The 15255-nt window shown below is 42.2% G+C and overlaps 3 protein-coding genes across 3 annotated transcripts; all 3 read right to left on the minus strand.

Moving 5' to 3' along the window:
- Nucleotides 1-251: 251 nt before the first annotated feature.
- Nucleotides 252-2996, minus strand: EAH_00022420 (hypothetical protein, conserved; the record flags this gene model as incomplete). Its single annotated transcript, XM_013396956.1, has 4 exons — nucleotides 252-493; nucleotides 1020-1309; nucleotides 1790-1967; nucleotides 2525-2996. 4 exons carry the CDS (start codon nucleotides 2994-2996, stop codon nucleotides 252-254), a joined length of 1182 nt encoding a protein of 393 aa, XP_013252410.1.
- Nucleotides 2997-4551: 1555 nt separating this feature from the next.
- Nucleotides 4552-6471, minus strand: EAH_00022430 (hypothetical protein, conserved; the record flags this gene model as incomplete). Its single annotated transcript, XM_013396957.1, has 4 exons — nucleotides 4552-5737; nucleotides 5801-5949; nucleotides 6004-6142; nucleotides 6332-6471. The coding sequence occupies 4 exons, from the start codon at nucleotides 6469-6471 to the stop codon at nucleotides 4552-4554; spliced, it is 1614 nt and encodes a 537-aa protein (XP_013252411.1).
- A 212-nt stretch (nucleotides 6472-6683) lies between these two features.
- On the minus strand, nucleotides 6684-13471 carry EAH_00022440 (CAM kinase, CDPK family, putative; the record flags this gene model as incomplete). The annotated part of the gene is made up of 16 exons (XM_013396958.1): nucleotides 6684-6725; nucleotides 6830-6955; nucleotides 7284-7373; nucleotides 7854-8038; nucleotides 8215-8298; nucleotides 8405-8476; nucleotides 8637-8687; nucleotides 8831-8901; nucleotides 9254-9397; nucleotides 10244-10408; nucleotides 10683-10752; nucleotides 11215-11332; nucleotides 11612-11691; nucleotides 12245-12338; nucleotides 12750-12843; nucleotides 13425-13471. 16 exons carry the CDS (start codon nucleotides 13469-13471, stop codon nucleotides 6684-6686), a joined length of 1533 nt encoding a protein of 510 aa, XP_013252412.1.
- Nucleotides 13472-15255: the final 1784 nt, after the last annotated feature.

A 15255-nucleotide genomic window follows, 5' to 3' on the forward strand; every position in this document is an offset into this window, starting at 1 on the left:
TTTCTTTTCTGTTTTTCTCTTTATAAATAAATAAATATATATATATACATATATTTATATATATATTTATATTTATTTATATATTTATTTATTTATTAGTAAATAAACACAGAGAGATTTACGCGGAATTTGATTTGGGCAGTTTGGAGTTGTTGTTTGTACTATTGAAGTAATAATGTGAAGAAAAAATAAATTAAATATATTAATTAATTCTATATTTATTTTTATTTTATTATTTATGCGGCTTCCTCTTAGGCCTTCTTCAAGTAGCGGGCGTAGATAGTAGAGAAGACGAAGCAGCAGAGCAGCAGCACAATTAGCAGCAGCAGCAGCTTGCAGCAGAAGTGTGTAGGGTTTTGCTGCTTCATAAACAGCTTCAATTTGTTGTCTAACGCCTGCAGCTCTGCTGCTGCCTGCTGCGTCTTCTCTCCTAACTTCTCAACGCGCTCCCGCTGCTGCTCCGCATGCTCTCCAATCGTAACAGCAACTTCAGCTGCAGCAGCAGCGACAGCAGCAGCACAAGCAGCACACCACAGAAGTGAGGAGGGATCCACCCAGCAACAGCAGCAGAAACAGCAGGGCCGACTCGGTACACTGAAACGGAAACACTGGCAGCAGCAGCAGCAGCGGCAGCAGCAGAAGCAGAAGCAGCAGAAGCAGCAGCAGCAGAAGCAGCAAGCAAACTCGCGATGGAGAGCCGCAGAGGGAAGAACGAAAGAAATGAATAAAGAAGAAATAAATTTAAAAAGCAAAGTGCACTTCAACAAAACAAACAAAACATAAAATATTCAATAAAGATATAAACATACACTAAAATGCGAGTAAATATAAATATATATATATATATATATATATACCTATAGGCAACTCTATATATGCACATACACCTAAAAATAGATATGAAGAATGCTACAAAATAAATAATATGTAAGAGTGCTAAAACTAAAGGGCTAAGGTGCGTAAAAAAGAGTAAATTTAGAAGCAAACAAAGCGTGAAAAAGTTAAATAATTTATTTCACCGATTTTGTCGATTGATTTTCCGATTTCTACGACTTTAGCGTCGAAAATTTTGTCTCGCTCGGCCCATCGTTGAAGTACTCTTTCATCTTCAGCAGACAGCTCTTCTGCTGCTGCTGCTGCTGCTGCTGTTGCTGCTGCTGCTGCTCCTGTTGATGGTCTGCCGCTGCTGCTGCTGCTGCTGCTGCTTTTCATCAGCTCTGTTAGAGATACTGCTGCAGTCGGACGGCCCTCCATCGAGTCAAACGACTGTGGGGCGCCTTTGCTTAGCCGATGCACCGCTTCTATCTCCCTGATACAAACAAATAAATAATTAAATAAATAAAGTAAATAAATAAAATAGATGAATAAATAAATAAATAAATAAATAGAGTAGTTAAGTGAAGGGAGGGAGAAGGAGACAAACAAACGCCACGCAAGCAAACAGAGCGACACACAGAAAACAAACAGAAAAAATAAAATAAACAAATGAAGACAAATTAATAAATAAATAAATAAATAAATAAGCAAGCAAATTAACAAACAAACAAACAAACAAACCCAAAGAACGAGCGTAGAAAGATATTTATAAAGAAGCAGCAAAGCAGATCTCGGCAGAGACATAAAAAGATAAATATTTGAAATAAACAAAGACAAACAAAACAAAGCAAACGAAGACAACTAAGAGATGAATGCATCAGCAAACAGCAGCAGAGTTAATAAACTCTAACAAGACAGAGAGTTTAAGACTATAATAATATTTGTATTTGATTAAAAAGAAAGAAGACGATACCGCAGCAAAGAGTTCAGCTGCTTGTGTCTCCTCTCCATCTCTTCGTCGCTCAGTTGCAGCTTTTTCTGCTGTTTGTGCTGCTCTACAAATATGATACCCAGCTGATTAAATTTATCTTTCATATACTTTATATTTTCTTCTATTGCGCTGCGCTTGTTGATGGCTTCATATGTCATTCCTTTTCATAACAAACACAACGCATATATTTAAACATATAAATATAAAAATATATAACACAGACAGATAGACAGAGACACACAGACAGAGAGAGATAAAGATATGCACGCGGTATTTACATTCTCAAACATCAACAAGACGGGCGCCCCAACAAACGCACAACCACCAGCAGCAGCAGCAGCAATGGCTGAAGCAGCAGCAGCAGCGGCAGATGCAGCGGAAGCAGCAGCAGAACATCGAGGCAGTTGCAGCAAGAAAGAGCCTCGCGAACCAGCATTGTTCTGCAGGTTAACGGGTATATATATAATATATATAATATACATGTATATATACATATAAATATATATACATATATATATATGCATATATATACATATGCATAACAAATACTTCTTTAGCAGCATAAGAGCAGACGTAAAGCAGATAAAAATAAAACAGGAAGTAGACAAACAAACAAACGAACAAAAGACGAGGGGAACAGTCAGGAGACAAACAAAAAAAGCACAAGTCTAGCGAGCTGCGAGTAGAGACGGAGTGCAGAGTTATTACAGCACTTACCTGAGGTTTCTAAAATACGTCTTCTTTGTTCAATAAGCTCTCTTGTTTCGTCTAAGACCTGAGTGATGGTGTCCATACACTTGAAGAAGGCGTCTTGTTCTTTGTCTTCTTCTTTGTCTTTTTCAGGGTCTAGAAGACATTCTTCTTCGATAGTCTTTACAATCTGCAGCAACTCCTCAAGCTCTCCTTTAGCCGGATACTGCTGCTGCTCTCTTCCTGCTGTTCTCTTGTCTTTTTCTCTTGCATTTTCGCTGCGCACTAACTTTGATATACTGCCCCCCAACTCCCCGCTCTTTATCAGCCCTTTGCCCTTCGTTTTGTTAGCGCGACGGCCCCCCAGAGAACCCAAAGAAGGCAGACCTCCAACATTTGTCTTTCGCTTTCGTTTCAAGTCCAACTGCTGCAAAGAGGGCAGCTGCAACTCCTCTTGAGGAATCGAAGGCACAAGAGTTGGCAGAGTCGTAGGCAGCATCTTTGCAAATAATATAATATACTACTGGTCAACTCAAATAATCAAACTGCCCTTAGAAAAAGGAAGAGGCACACTGAGGTGTCAGAAGCGCGCTCCGTTCATTTGAAAGAAAAATAATAGTAATAATCATTTACAACGCATACACCCAGCAATGCGGAAAACAAGATATATTGACGATATTACAAACACCGACAAACGCAGGCCCCAGGCCTCTCGGAATATAAAAAAGACTGACGGTCAACGAACTGCTGGATGCAGCCAACAGCCTGACATGTTTGGATTGACGCAGAAAACAGTCTTCATTCCTCGCAGTCAACGCGAAACAAACCAAAGGAGGAGCAGCAGCAGCCACTCTGCCAGCCCTGCACCCTCCAGGAGGCTAAACTTTCACTTGAAACTGATACCTCTTCCCTTAAATAAAGTCTTCAGTTCGTCTGAAGGATATTTAGGGACCGCCAGCAAATGCTCGAGACAGACGAGTTGCATGCAACGACTTGCAGACAGCGGTCTCCTCGATCACTGAACATGTCCAGCCTGTCTTGACGATTATATAGGATTAAAGAACTAAAAAAAGTACAGTGAAAAATAACTCTGGAATTTACATAGAAATGCACAACTATTCAAGCCACATGCACAATGGCTGGCTGCCAGTCAGCCATACCAACGGGTCCGCTCCTCCAGGCCTCTCTTCTGTGCAGGCAAAGGAAACTAATCCCTCATGATGTTAGACGTATCATTTTCCAGTGAAAATGTTGACTTAAACACCTTCATTACACAGATCTTTCAGTTCTTTCACTAGCTCCAAGCGACGAAACTGCGCGCCTGTCAATTCAGGCAGCAGGCGACCAAGGTACTCAACGCAAGCGGTGTATGCCTTCCATTGTATTTCATCGCATCTACACTCAGTGATTCAGCAGAGAGTTTGGAACGCATACCAGAGTAATACTTGCTGCTATTTGGGAGATCAGCGCCCTCCTCAGGACAATTCTTGCACGGTGTATGGCACCGACTTGAGCCGCCCCGGTTGTACTGCTCGTACGTTTCCCCACTCCGGTACTACTCGTGTGTTTCCCCACTTAGGGTAACTAAAACATATTTGAAAGTTTAAAGATGGTGGACCGCCGTGAATGGCAAAGCTGCGGTCTTCTGTCCCATTCTGAACATGAATGGAACGGCTGAAAAACGGAAATCTACTACTGTTGTAAAGTGCTCTGTTGTGGAATATAAGTGGACGTGAATATTGAACTTGCGATTGCATCTGCCATATTTTTGGACGCTCGCCACGCTTCGTGCCCTGTATACTAGGTTTTCCCAGGCTAGTCTTTTTTCGGCCTGCCCCCAAAGATGGATGGAACTGTGCCAACATCCACCCAAATGTCAATTTCGTCTAGGGAAGTTCGGCGTTGTTCGGGCGGAGTGTCTTTAATTCGAAAGAAAACTCGACCCTCTCCGTCCTTGTGCTTTCGCAGGTATTTCTCCGTGTTCATGGCGTCTGGCCACCAAACCCAAGGTAGCGCTGCTCTCTTTGAAGCACATGAATAGGTGCAGAATTTGTTTAACCAGTAGTAGTGCTTGCCTGGGCCAAAATATCAAGTTCGAGTTGGCGATTCCCTGGAAACTGAGGAACGAAGGCTGGAGTTGTACAGTCAAACTGAAACGCTCTTCTGTTTGGTGGGCGGGGCGGTGGCTGTGTAGGCACCCTGTGGAAAGGTGCCACGAACGTTGGACGCCAATATTGCTGCGGAAAGTGGTGATGTATTCGATATGACTGGTAGTGGTGCCCTCTTCTATACTGAAGCCCATGTTGTGGGCGCGGGCCTTGAAAGTGGTGCTGGTCATTTATTTGGGGAGGGTATGCGCGTGTATGCTGCATTTGGTATGAGCGCATTTGGAATGGATCGTATGGCAGGTAGAATCGCTGGCGGGGGTAAATCGTCTCATCGAGAGGGTCTGTGCTCACGCCCCTATTTGATAATTGACGAGGGCCATGGCCTATGACTTCGGCCCCGCCATGGGATGAGGGTTGCGCTGCGGGTTGGGCTGGGGCTTGGCCTATGCCATGGCCCGGGACTGGGCCCCAGCTATGGCCTGTAGCTTGACTCGAGCTGCGGCGTAAAACTTGAGCTGTGACTTGGCTTTGGACGTGGCTCGAGCTGCGGTTTAGAATTTCGTCAGAGCCGTGGACTGCATCTTGACTGGAGGTGCATCGAATTTCATCTGTGCCTTGGTCTGAGGCCTGGTCGTAGCCATAGCCTGGAACGTTGCTCGAGTTGCTCCTCTGAATTGGCTCTGGGAGTTGGCTCGAGACTTGGCGTGAATCGGGGCCAGCGTCATGGCTGGGGACTTGGCCTATTCCGTGACCTGGGATTTGGCCCAGGCCAGAAGGTCGTTGCGGAATGGAATTTTCTAGCTGTTTTCTCGCTTGCTCAATGCAGTCATAGGGCTCTCCTTTTTCGAAGGGTTGCCAGGCTGGATATTCCAATGATGCCAGAAATTCCTGCTGTTGTGAATCGTCCTGTTGTTCGTCTGGCGAATACAGTTGGAAAGGCGAGGCTGGATAGTCTTGGTGGACCTCCAAACGTGCTTGGTTCGGCTGAAATGAATTCTTCCTTGATGGTGGCTGGGATGGTTGTGATGAAGACTGAGCCGGATCAAAGTTGACGTTGCGCAGGCGCTCTGGAATATTAGGCCTGTTGCTATTGCTATGCCGAAATCGTTCAGGAGCAAATGCTGTTGCGGACCTGTTAGCCGATTTCGTGTTCAAGCAGCAAATCGTTTACTCGAAACTTCCGTCACAAACATACCCGACGTGTTGAGTTCGTGGAAGAGGCGGAAGGCCACGTTGTTGTCCAGCCGGGGTCCAAGGCGGCGTGGAGTCACTACTGTCCTGCCGTCGGGCTGGTGCTGGTGAATTACTCCTGGAATTCAGGGTTCCCGTCCGTTGGAGATCCCCCTGAAATCCTGGTTAGTTAACAACGAATGGGTTAACTTCGCAGTCATAGTGTACCTGATGTGTATGCGGATTGGAAGAACTTCGGCGAGTTTCTGAAGTGCCGGGTTTGCGTGGCTTCATCTTCACAAACGCGGTGATTGGTAGACACCGCGTTGTTTCTTTTCGAGGTGAGGCCTGGTGAATAATTGCGATACTGTGAAAAATGACTCATCAGCTGACCATCGAGATGATCAAGAAAGGGAGTTCCAAAAACGTCAAGCAAAAAAGATGTGACGAGCATCTGGATGCTGTATCAAGCGCCAGTCATAGTTGTACATACACCGCAGCTCAAGTTGCACCGCCCATAGGGAACACCCTCGCGGCGGTATATATAGAGCTGTACCATAGTTTCCAAACTCTGCCCATTGGCATGACAGAACATTTTTGAGCATGCGTGTCGAAGTGCCAGTCCAAGGAGTCGAAACGCCACAAAAGCGCATTGACGATACAACTTAGCGGCAAACGGCACCTCCAAGTCCTCATGGCACTTTGCTATAACGGAGAGGACAACACAGCAATGATGCTGTTTGTGTGGCGTAGCCAACAACTGAACATGAGCGACAATAAATATATATAAGTTGTCACAGCACCCAGCGTGTCCTGCAGAGTGCTTCAATCATCATCATCATCTCGAACCCGAGGAAAGTAAACAAACCTCCGTCTGTCCGATACAGGCAACGACCCATCATCTATCATCAATTCAGCTTCATGTACTGCAAAAATTCGTCCCAATCGATCTGCGCAAACATGAACATGAAATAAAAAACAGTTATCGTCTGCGTCTGGTTAACTTTGCACAATCGAGGAAGCACGAAAGCACCCGAGTTTACAGTGTACGAACCTGGCCATCACCGTTTTTGTCTATCTGCGCCACGAGCGCCTTTATTGTATCTTTCGGGACTAATCGGTAATCCTCGCCACCAAGAACTGCTTCAAACTCCGGAACCGATATTTTCCCATCTCCATCCTGTACAAATAATAATTAACCCACCCCACGTTTCTCAGCATTGCACTTTGTAAAGGCGAAATGCCCTGGAGCAAACATATAACAGTTGGAAAATGCCGTATTTCCACGCATCAAATTTACCTTGTCCATTTTCTGGAAAGCAGTCCAGATGACGTTTAGCTCCGATTCTTGCCACGAGTAGCACGCTGCCAGAAACTCTGTGAACAAGAAAATGCAAAAACTCAAGCCTCCAGCCTTACAAGCGGTGAATACCGTCATTTGTACCGTGTTCAGAGGGGAAATGGGGAAAGCCGACAGCAAACATATATATGTGAAGTGTATTCGTCACCTGTATACGAAACGTTTCCGGAGTCGTCAACGTCAATGGATTGAATGATCCTGTTGATGTCCCACTGAGGAAGACCCACCTGGGCAAGGCCTGAAAAAACCACAAGAACCAACAGCCTGGCCTAAGATTAATCAATGCTCAGCTCAACTTCCCGTGAAATGTGGGAGCAGAAAGAGTGCAGCAGAGTGTTTGCCCTTGGAGTGTAGCACACCTTCTGTCAATTCACTGTGGGAAATTGTTCCGTCTCCATCTTTGTCAAGTTTGCGGAATATTTCGTTAATTTGCCGTATCTGAGGTCCAGTGACATTTAGCTGGTGGACCATCAGGTTCACCAGCGCATTCTTCAGATGTGACTGACGCATGTATTTCTGCAACAACGTCGAGCAACGCAATATATATATATATATATATATATATATTATGGAGTTCTAGTTTGTGTAAGAGGACCGGTATCGAAAGGCTTTGTGTAGTGGTGCTTCCATCCAAAGTTCCTGGGTCTTTCTGAATGCGCTAGAAGCAGAACGTTTAACTCTAAACAAAGGTGGGGCTGCTTGTCGTGAGGAGCAGCACCTTCATGTTCTCGCAGATGATTGGGGAGATCTGGATGTCTTTCAAGTCTGCCTGTTTGAACCAGGGATGTTTCAAGACTTCCGTTGCTGTAGGCCGATCTCGTTCCGGTTTAACAAGCATCCACTTAATAAGAGATACGGCTTCTTTGGTGAGATGTGCACATTCTCGGGCGTAATTGGGCTCGCCTGTAAGTCCATAAAGATAAAGAGATTAATCCTGGAGATAAACAAAACTTTTCATTATAGAACTCCGTACAGCAAGGAGCTCGAAACGACCTGACAAGTTGCATCACCCTCCCCCCAACCCCGCCGAAACAACCATCCCCCCTTCCCTTTGTTTGTGCCGCCATGGAGGAGCTTACAATTACAAACCTTGTATTTAACTTCATCAATGCTGCTCCCAGTAAAAGGAAGACACCCCGTGAGCAAGAAGTACATCACGACCCCTGAAGCATCCGCAGCAGACGTTGAAACGCGTTGAAAGAAAATAAATTATTAGCCTTTTCATCACCAGGGCTAAAATCCCTTTTTATTAATAGCCCCACAACTCACCCGCTGACCAGACGTCACACTTTAGAGACACATTTCGCATGAAAACTTCTGGCGCCATGTACAGAGCAGTGCCTGCGTAGCAGAAACAGCAGACAGAGAACAGCTATATATATATATATATATATATATATATGTCTTTGTCCGATAATAATAAAAATAACACACGAAACAACACCCCTCCAGGCGGATTTAACAGCCCAGCTGGCTTCTGTTCATTCATACGAATCCTCACCTGCTGCATTTCTGCTGTGTGCATCCGTCTTCTCAAACAACTCCGCAAGGCCTGCATACCCGCAGCAACAGCAGCAGCAGCAGCAGCAGCAGCTGTAGCAGGAGCAGCAGGACGTTGCCTCGCTTTTAGGAGTTGTTGGCTACAGCCACGCTGTCTGCAACCCTAAACCCTACACCCTAAACCCTAAACCGTACCGAAATCAATCACTTTGATAGGGGAGTCTGGAGATTTGTCTTGAAACAAAATATTCTCCGGCTTGAGGTCTCTGCAAATGACAAACAAAAAACAGCAGCAACGCATTTGCCTCGTTCTCCCCCATAAACTTCTGCAGCAGCTCCTTCTCACCATATATATATATATATATGTATATATATTATATACATATATAATGTACTTAAATATGTATATATGTAGACGTATATGCATCTGTAGACAGAGATATACATTGAAACAGAGCCATACACCTATGCATATACATATCTATATATATCTACATACATATGTATATCTATATATATATACATATATATATATACATATATATTATATGTTTGTTAAGTGTGTAGGAGTTAAAGTTGAAGAGAAAGCAACGAATTAATTGAAATGTTTGGGTTTACTTGTGCGCCACGTGTTTGCTGTGGAAGTAGGCGAGAGCATTCATCAGCTGCCGCATGATTACGCTGACGCTCTTCTCAGTCAAAGCGCTCCCCATACTCTCCGCCTCCACCAAACGCTGCAGCAACTCCCCCCCTTCGCATGTCCTGTGCAGCAGCAGCAGCAGCAGCAGCAGCAGCAGAAGCAGCAACAGCAGATGCAGCAGAGGAAAAAGCAGAAGCAGAAGCAGCAGCAGCAGCAGATGTTAACAGCACAAAAGCAACAACGAAATGCTCAGACAAATATACCCAAAGGACTCCCTTTCGTCCTCTTTTGCTGCTGCAGCAGCAGCAGCAGCAACAGCTGTAGCAGGAGATATAGGAGGAGGTTTAGAAGCGGCTGTCTGCTCCGTGGAGTGATATTGTGTTGTGTATGCTTAGATTGTTTTGTTAATCATATTAACAATAATATTTTATCTTAATACTTTATGTTAATATTGATATTAATATGATTGTTGTTTTACAGTGTTTAGTTGCATAGTTTTTATTTGTATAAATTTTATTGTATGCGCTGACTGTTTTCATTTGTATGAATTTCTATCGTTTTCTTTTAATTCGGAGAGTTTTTATTGTATTGTTTTATAGCATTTATTTGTGTAGGTTCTACGCTAATATATATATATATATATGTATGCATACATATATATATACAATATATATATATATATATATACAATATACATATATATATATATATATATGGTTTTACTTTGTATAGATTTTGTTGTATGGTTATAATTGCACCGATTTTCAGTTTTAATTGCATATTTAAAATGGAGTTTCAAAGTGTATACTTTAACACCTCTAATCGTACACATTTTATCGCATAGTTGTTTAAATAAATCTGTATATAATATACATAAATGTGTACGTATCTATATATTATATATATTTATTTATTTATTCATATTTATATGTATTATATAATATATATATATATATATGAAGACGAACTCCATGACGATGTAGACGTTATGATGGTCTTCATAAACTTCGAATATTTTGATGATGTTGGGGTGGTCGAGGGATTTGAGCACTTCAATTTCTGCTTCTATTTGCTCGCTAGGCACCTGACTTCTGTCTCTGTTTATTGTTTTTATTACACGCTCTAAGCCGCTGCTGCAGACCGCACACAGTCAAACACAGCCACTCAATAAACACCTGCTAGACAGATACAGCATAAACAAAAAGAAAAACAAAAAGAAAAACAAAAAAAAGAGAGAGAGCAGCAAAAGAACTGAGGAAGCAGTAAAATAATAAATATTAAGAATATAAAATAACAAGACAAAAAAGAGTAAAACAAATAAATAACAACAATAAAAGAAAATAGTAAGATAAATTGAATTAAATTAAATTAAATAAATAAATAAATAAATAAATAAATAAATATTACCTTTTTTCGATGACGCGGTGGACATCGCCGAATGACCCCGACCCCAACTTCTTCACAAAGGTAAACAAATCTATAAATAAATAAATATAAATAAATAAATAAATATAAATAAATAAATAAATGTATAAATAAATAAACAAATAAATAAATAAATAGATAAATAAATAGATAATTAATTAATAACAAATCTGCATTTAAAAAAATAATTCGCTGATTAGACAAATATACAAATCGAAGGAGAGACAAACAAACAAATTAACGAATAAACAAATCAACAAAGAAAACACACCAAACATACTGCTGCTGCTGCTGCTGGTACTTGTCGTGCTGCTGCTACTTCGATTGCTGCTGCTACAACAGCAGCAGCAGCACCACCACCAACACCATCACCACCACCAGCAGCAGTAGCACTACGACCAAAAGCAGCAGCAGCAGCAGCAGCAGCAGCAGCACGAGCAAAAGCAGAAGCAGTAGCAGCAGCAGCAGCAGGAGCAGCAGCAGGTACGCTGAGTAGTTTGATTGAAGCCTCTACCTGTAATAGCGAGCCCTGTCTGCGCTAAGTTGCGACGACCAACGAACAGCGAACGGCGAACCCGCATCGCCTTCTCTGGATAATACTTCTCTCGAACTCGGCACAGTATCTCCCAGTACTGCATATATAACATATATCATAATTAATATAATATGATGATACATAATAATATAATATAATACAGTATAATATAAAATAGTATAATATAATATTATATAATATGATATAATATAATATTAGTATGATATGATATTATATTATTAATATAATATACTATGATATGATATTATATTATTAATATACTATGATATGATATAGTGGGCTATGACATAATATAATATATTTAATATAACATAAATAATATAATAAAATGTAATATAATAAATATAACACAAACCATGCGGCAGAAGTCTTCGAGCTCCAGGTACCCGCGGCCAGAGGAGTCGAAGGCATTAAAAATCTTCCTAAGCGCCGCCTCTGCAAACAATTAAATAAAGTTAATTAAATTAATTAAATAAACAAACTAAACAAATAAAATAAATCATTAGAATCATCTGAATAATATATGTATAATATATCTATATCTATATATGTACATATATATATATATATATATATCTATTAAATAAGGGGCTTCGGTGAAGTGGGGCAGAGTCAAACATCGCAGAGCGCTACATTCAGCAGCAGCAACAACAACAGCAGAACAAGCAGAAACAGCTGCATCAACAGCAGCAGCAACAACAGCAACAGCAGCAGCAATACCAGCAACAACAGCATCATCATCATCAGCACCAGCAGCAGCACAAACAGGATATTCTGCAAGCCAGACTGTCTGGTGCTGAGAGCCGCAAGAGAGTACACTGCTTCTCGAACAGCAGCTACTACTGCTGCAGCCGCTGCTGCCGCTGCTGCTGCTGCTGCAGAAGCAAATGCTGCTGCTGCTGCTGCTGCTGCTGCTGCTGCTGCATTAGGCTTAGCATAAGGTTGAAGCAAGGATAAGAAGGCAGATAAAAGACTACACTGCACTCACCATCAACAGGAGGGAGCTGCAAGTTAATGCAGAGGCGGCAAACAAGTGCAGAAATATCTTTAAAACGAAGTCGGCCGCAGCCATTGAAGTCAAACTGACTAAAACATAAACAAACATATTCTGTTTATTTTAAATAATTAAATTAAATACTTTATTATTAATTAATATACAACTATATATATATACATAGCACAAATAATAATAATAGGAATCAATAATAAACAATCAATAATAAACAATAAACAACCAACTACAAATAATATTAATTATTATCATATTGTTATTATTATTAAGCGGAGAGAGAAAAACAAACAGCAAAGGCAAACAACAAACAAAAACAAACAAAAACTCCTTCAGCGAGGCTGCAGCCGCTGCTGCCGCTGCTGCTGCTGCTGCAGAAGCAAATGCTGCTGCTGCTGCTGCTGCTGCTGCTGCTGCTGCATTAGGCTTAGCATAAGGTTGAAGCAAGGATAAGAAGGCAGATAAAAGACTACACTGCACTCACCATCAACAGGAGGGAGCTGCAAGTTAATGCAGAGGCGGCAAACAAGTGCAGAAATATCTTTAAAACGAAGTCGGCCGCAGCCATTGAAGTCAAACTGACTAAAACATAAACAAACATATTCTGTTTATTTTAAATAATTAAATTAAATACTTTATTATTAATTAATATACAACTATATATATATATATACATAGCACAAATAATAATAATAGGAATCAATAATAAACAATCAATAATAAACAATAAACGACCAACTACAAATAATATTAATTATTATCATATTGTTATTATTATTAAGCGAAGAGAGAAAAACAAACAGCAAAGGCAAACAACAAACAAAAACAAACAAAAACTCCTTCAGCGAGGACAGTTGCACTTCTACCACACAGCAGCAGCAGCAGCAGCAGCATCATCATCAGCCGCAGCAGCAGTAGGAGCAGCAGCAGCATCAACCGCAGCAGCATCAACCGCAGCAGCAGGACAGATGAAGGAAGCAAACAATCAGAGACTGAGAGCGACGGAATAAAGCAAAAAGAAAGCGAAGAAAAAAACAACAAACAATCAAACAAAGCAGCAGACAAACAAAGACAGATAAACAGCAGCAGCAAACAAAGAAGAAGAAAACAAAAGAGATAAAATAAAATAATTTATATTATTTAATAATGCTTTGCTTACTGGAAGGAGGCAGAGGCGCTGCGCCTGAAGACGTCGCGGTTGCTCATCACCTGCTCTAACTTACGCCGAATCAACTCAGGTGAAGGACCTGCAGCAGCAGCAGCAGCAGCAGCAGCAATAGATGCAGCAGCAGCAATAGCAGCAGAAGCAATAACAACAGAAGCAAGAGCAGCAATAGCAGTAGTAGCAGCAACAGCAGACGCAACAAACAGACAGAGAGAGTTAAGCAAAAACGCAAGACCGAACAGCAGCAAAATAAACAAATAAACAAACAGAACAAACAAACAGCAGAAATAAACAAATAAACAAAAACAATCAAACAAACAGCAGCAAAACAAACAAACAAAACAGAGCAGAGCTCAGCAGTACCTGGCGGCCTTTTTGTTTGTTTTTGACTGTTCGGTGCAGCAGCTGCTGCTGCTGCTGTTGCTGCTGCTGCTGCTGCTGCTGCTGCTGCTGCTGCTGCTGCTGCTGCTGCTGCTGGTTCTTTTGCTGGGGGCCCCTGAAGCAGCTGCGCCTGCAGCTGCTGTCGGTGGTGTGCGGCCTCCATCACAACATCGAAGGAGATAATAAAAAATAAACAATGAAAAGAAACAAAGATAAAACAGAGGAAGAGCAAGAAAAATGCTGCTGCTGCTGCTGCTGTTGCTGCTGCTGCTGATGCTGATGCTATTGTTATTGTTGTTGTTGCTGCTGCTGCACCTGCTCTTGCGGATGCTGCTAATGCTTCTGCTGCTGCTGCTGCTCAGTGCGCCTGTGTAGATGTATTCGCTTGCGTCTGCTGCAGCAGCAGCATCTGCAGCAGCAGCAGCTGCTGCTGCTGCTGCTTAGGCGAAGAGGGCCTTAAGTGATTTCTCTGCCCTGCTTAGGGCGTATTGCGGAGTGTTGTTTTTATGTTTTGCTGCTGCATAATATCTGCTGCTGCTTCTGCTGCTGTATAACATCTGCTGCTGCATAATACCTGCTGCTGCTGCAGTTGCTGCGACTACTACTTCTGCTGCTGCTGCATGCGCTGCCTTCACTTAAGTTTCTTCTTCTTTAGGGCGGCGGCACGAAGAGGCAAACTGCTGCAACAACTCTGGGTTAGAAATATGCTGCTTCTGCTGCTGATGCTGCTGTTGCTGCTGCTGCTGATGCGCCTATTACTGTATCATTTTTCTTCAGTCGGAGCTGCTGTTGTTGTTGCGGTTGCCGCTGCTGCTGCGGTTGCCGCTGTTCCCGTTTTCACTGTTTTAGCTGCTGCTGCTGCTGCTGCTTCTGCTGCTGCTGCTGCTGATATATCTCGATGCGGTTTCTGTACACTAGCGGAGTCGGTGTGGTGGTGCTGCTGTTGCTGCTGGTGTTGCTGCTGCTGTTTATGTTTGCTGTCTGTGCACGGGTCTCTAGTTAGGATAAAGGAGAAAAGAAGAAAAGAGAAAAAACGAAGAGTCGATCTGCTTAAAGGTGTTGGAATAAAACAGAGAGAAGAGCAGCAGAAAAAACACGAGGATCAGCAGCAGCTGCAGCAGCAACAGCAGCAACAACAGCAGCAACAGCCGCAAATAGATGTAGTTTTAGCAGTTATACCTGAAGAGGAGAAAAGAGAAGGAAAAGAAGGAGACTATCGAGTGCCGGTGAGTAAGAGAGACGAGCTTAAGAAGCTGTTGAGTGTTGCTGCGGTGTATATACAGATAAAGAAAAGCAGGTTAAAATATAAAGACTGAATAACACTTAGTGTATTCACCATTTACAAACAAACAAATTACTCAAACAAAAGGAGAAAAGGTAAAAAAAAACCCGATGCATGCAAACGAACTAACACACACAGAGAAACAACAGCTGCTGCTGCTGC

The sequence above is a fragment of the Eimeria acervulina genome, genomic scaffold, assembly GCF_000499425.1.
Source record: "Eimeria acervulina Houghton genomic scaffold, Eah_scaff164, whole genome shotgun sequence".
NCBI lineage: Eukaryota > Apicomplexa > Conoidasida > Eucoccidiorida > Eimeriidae > Eimeria > Eimeria acervulina.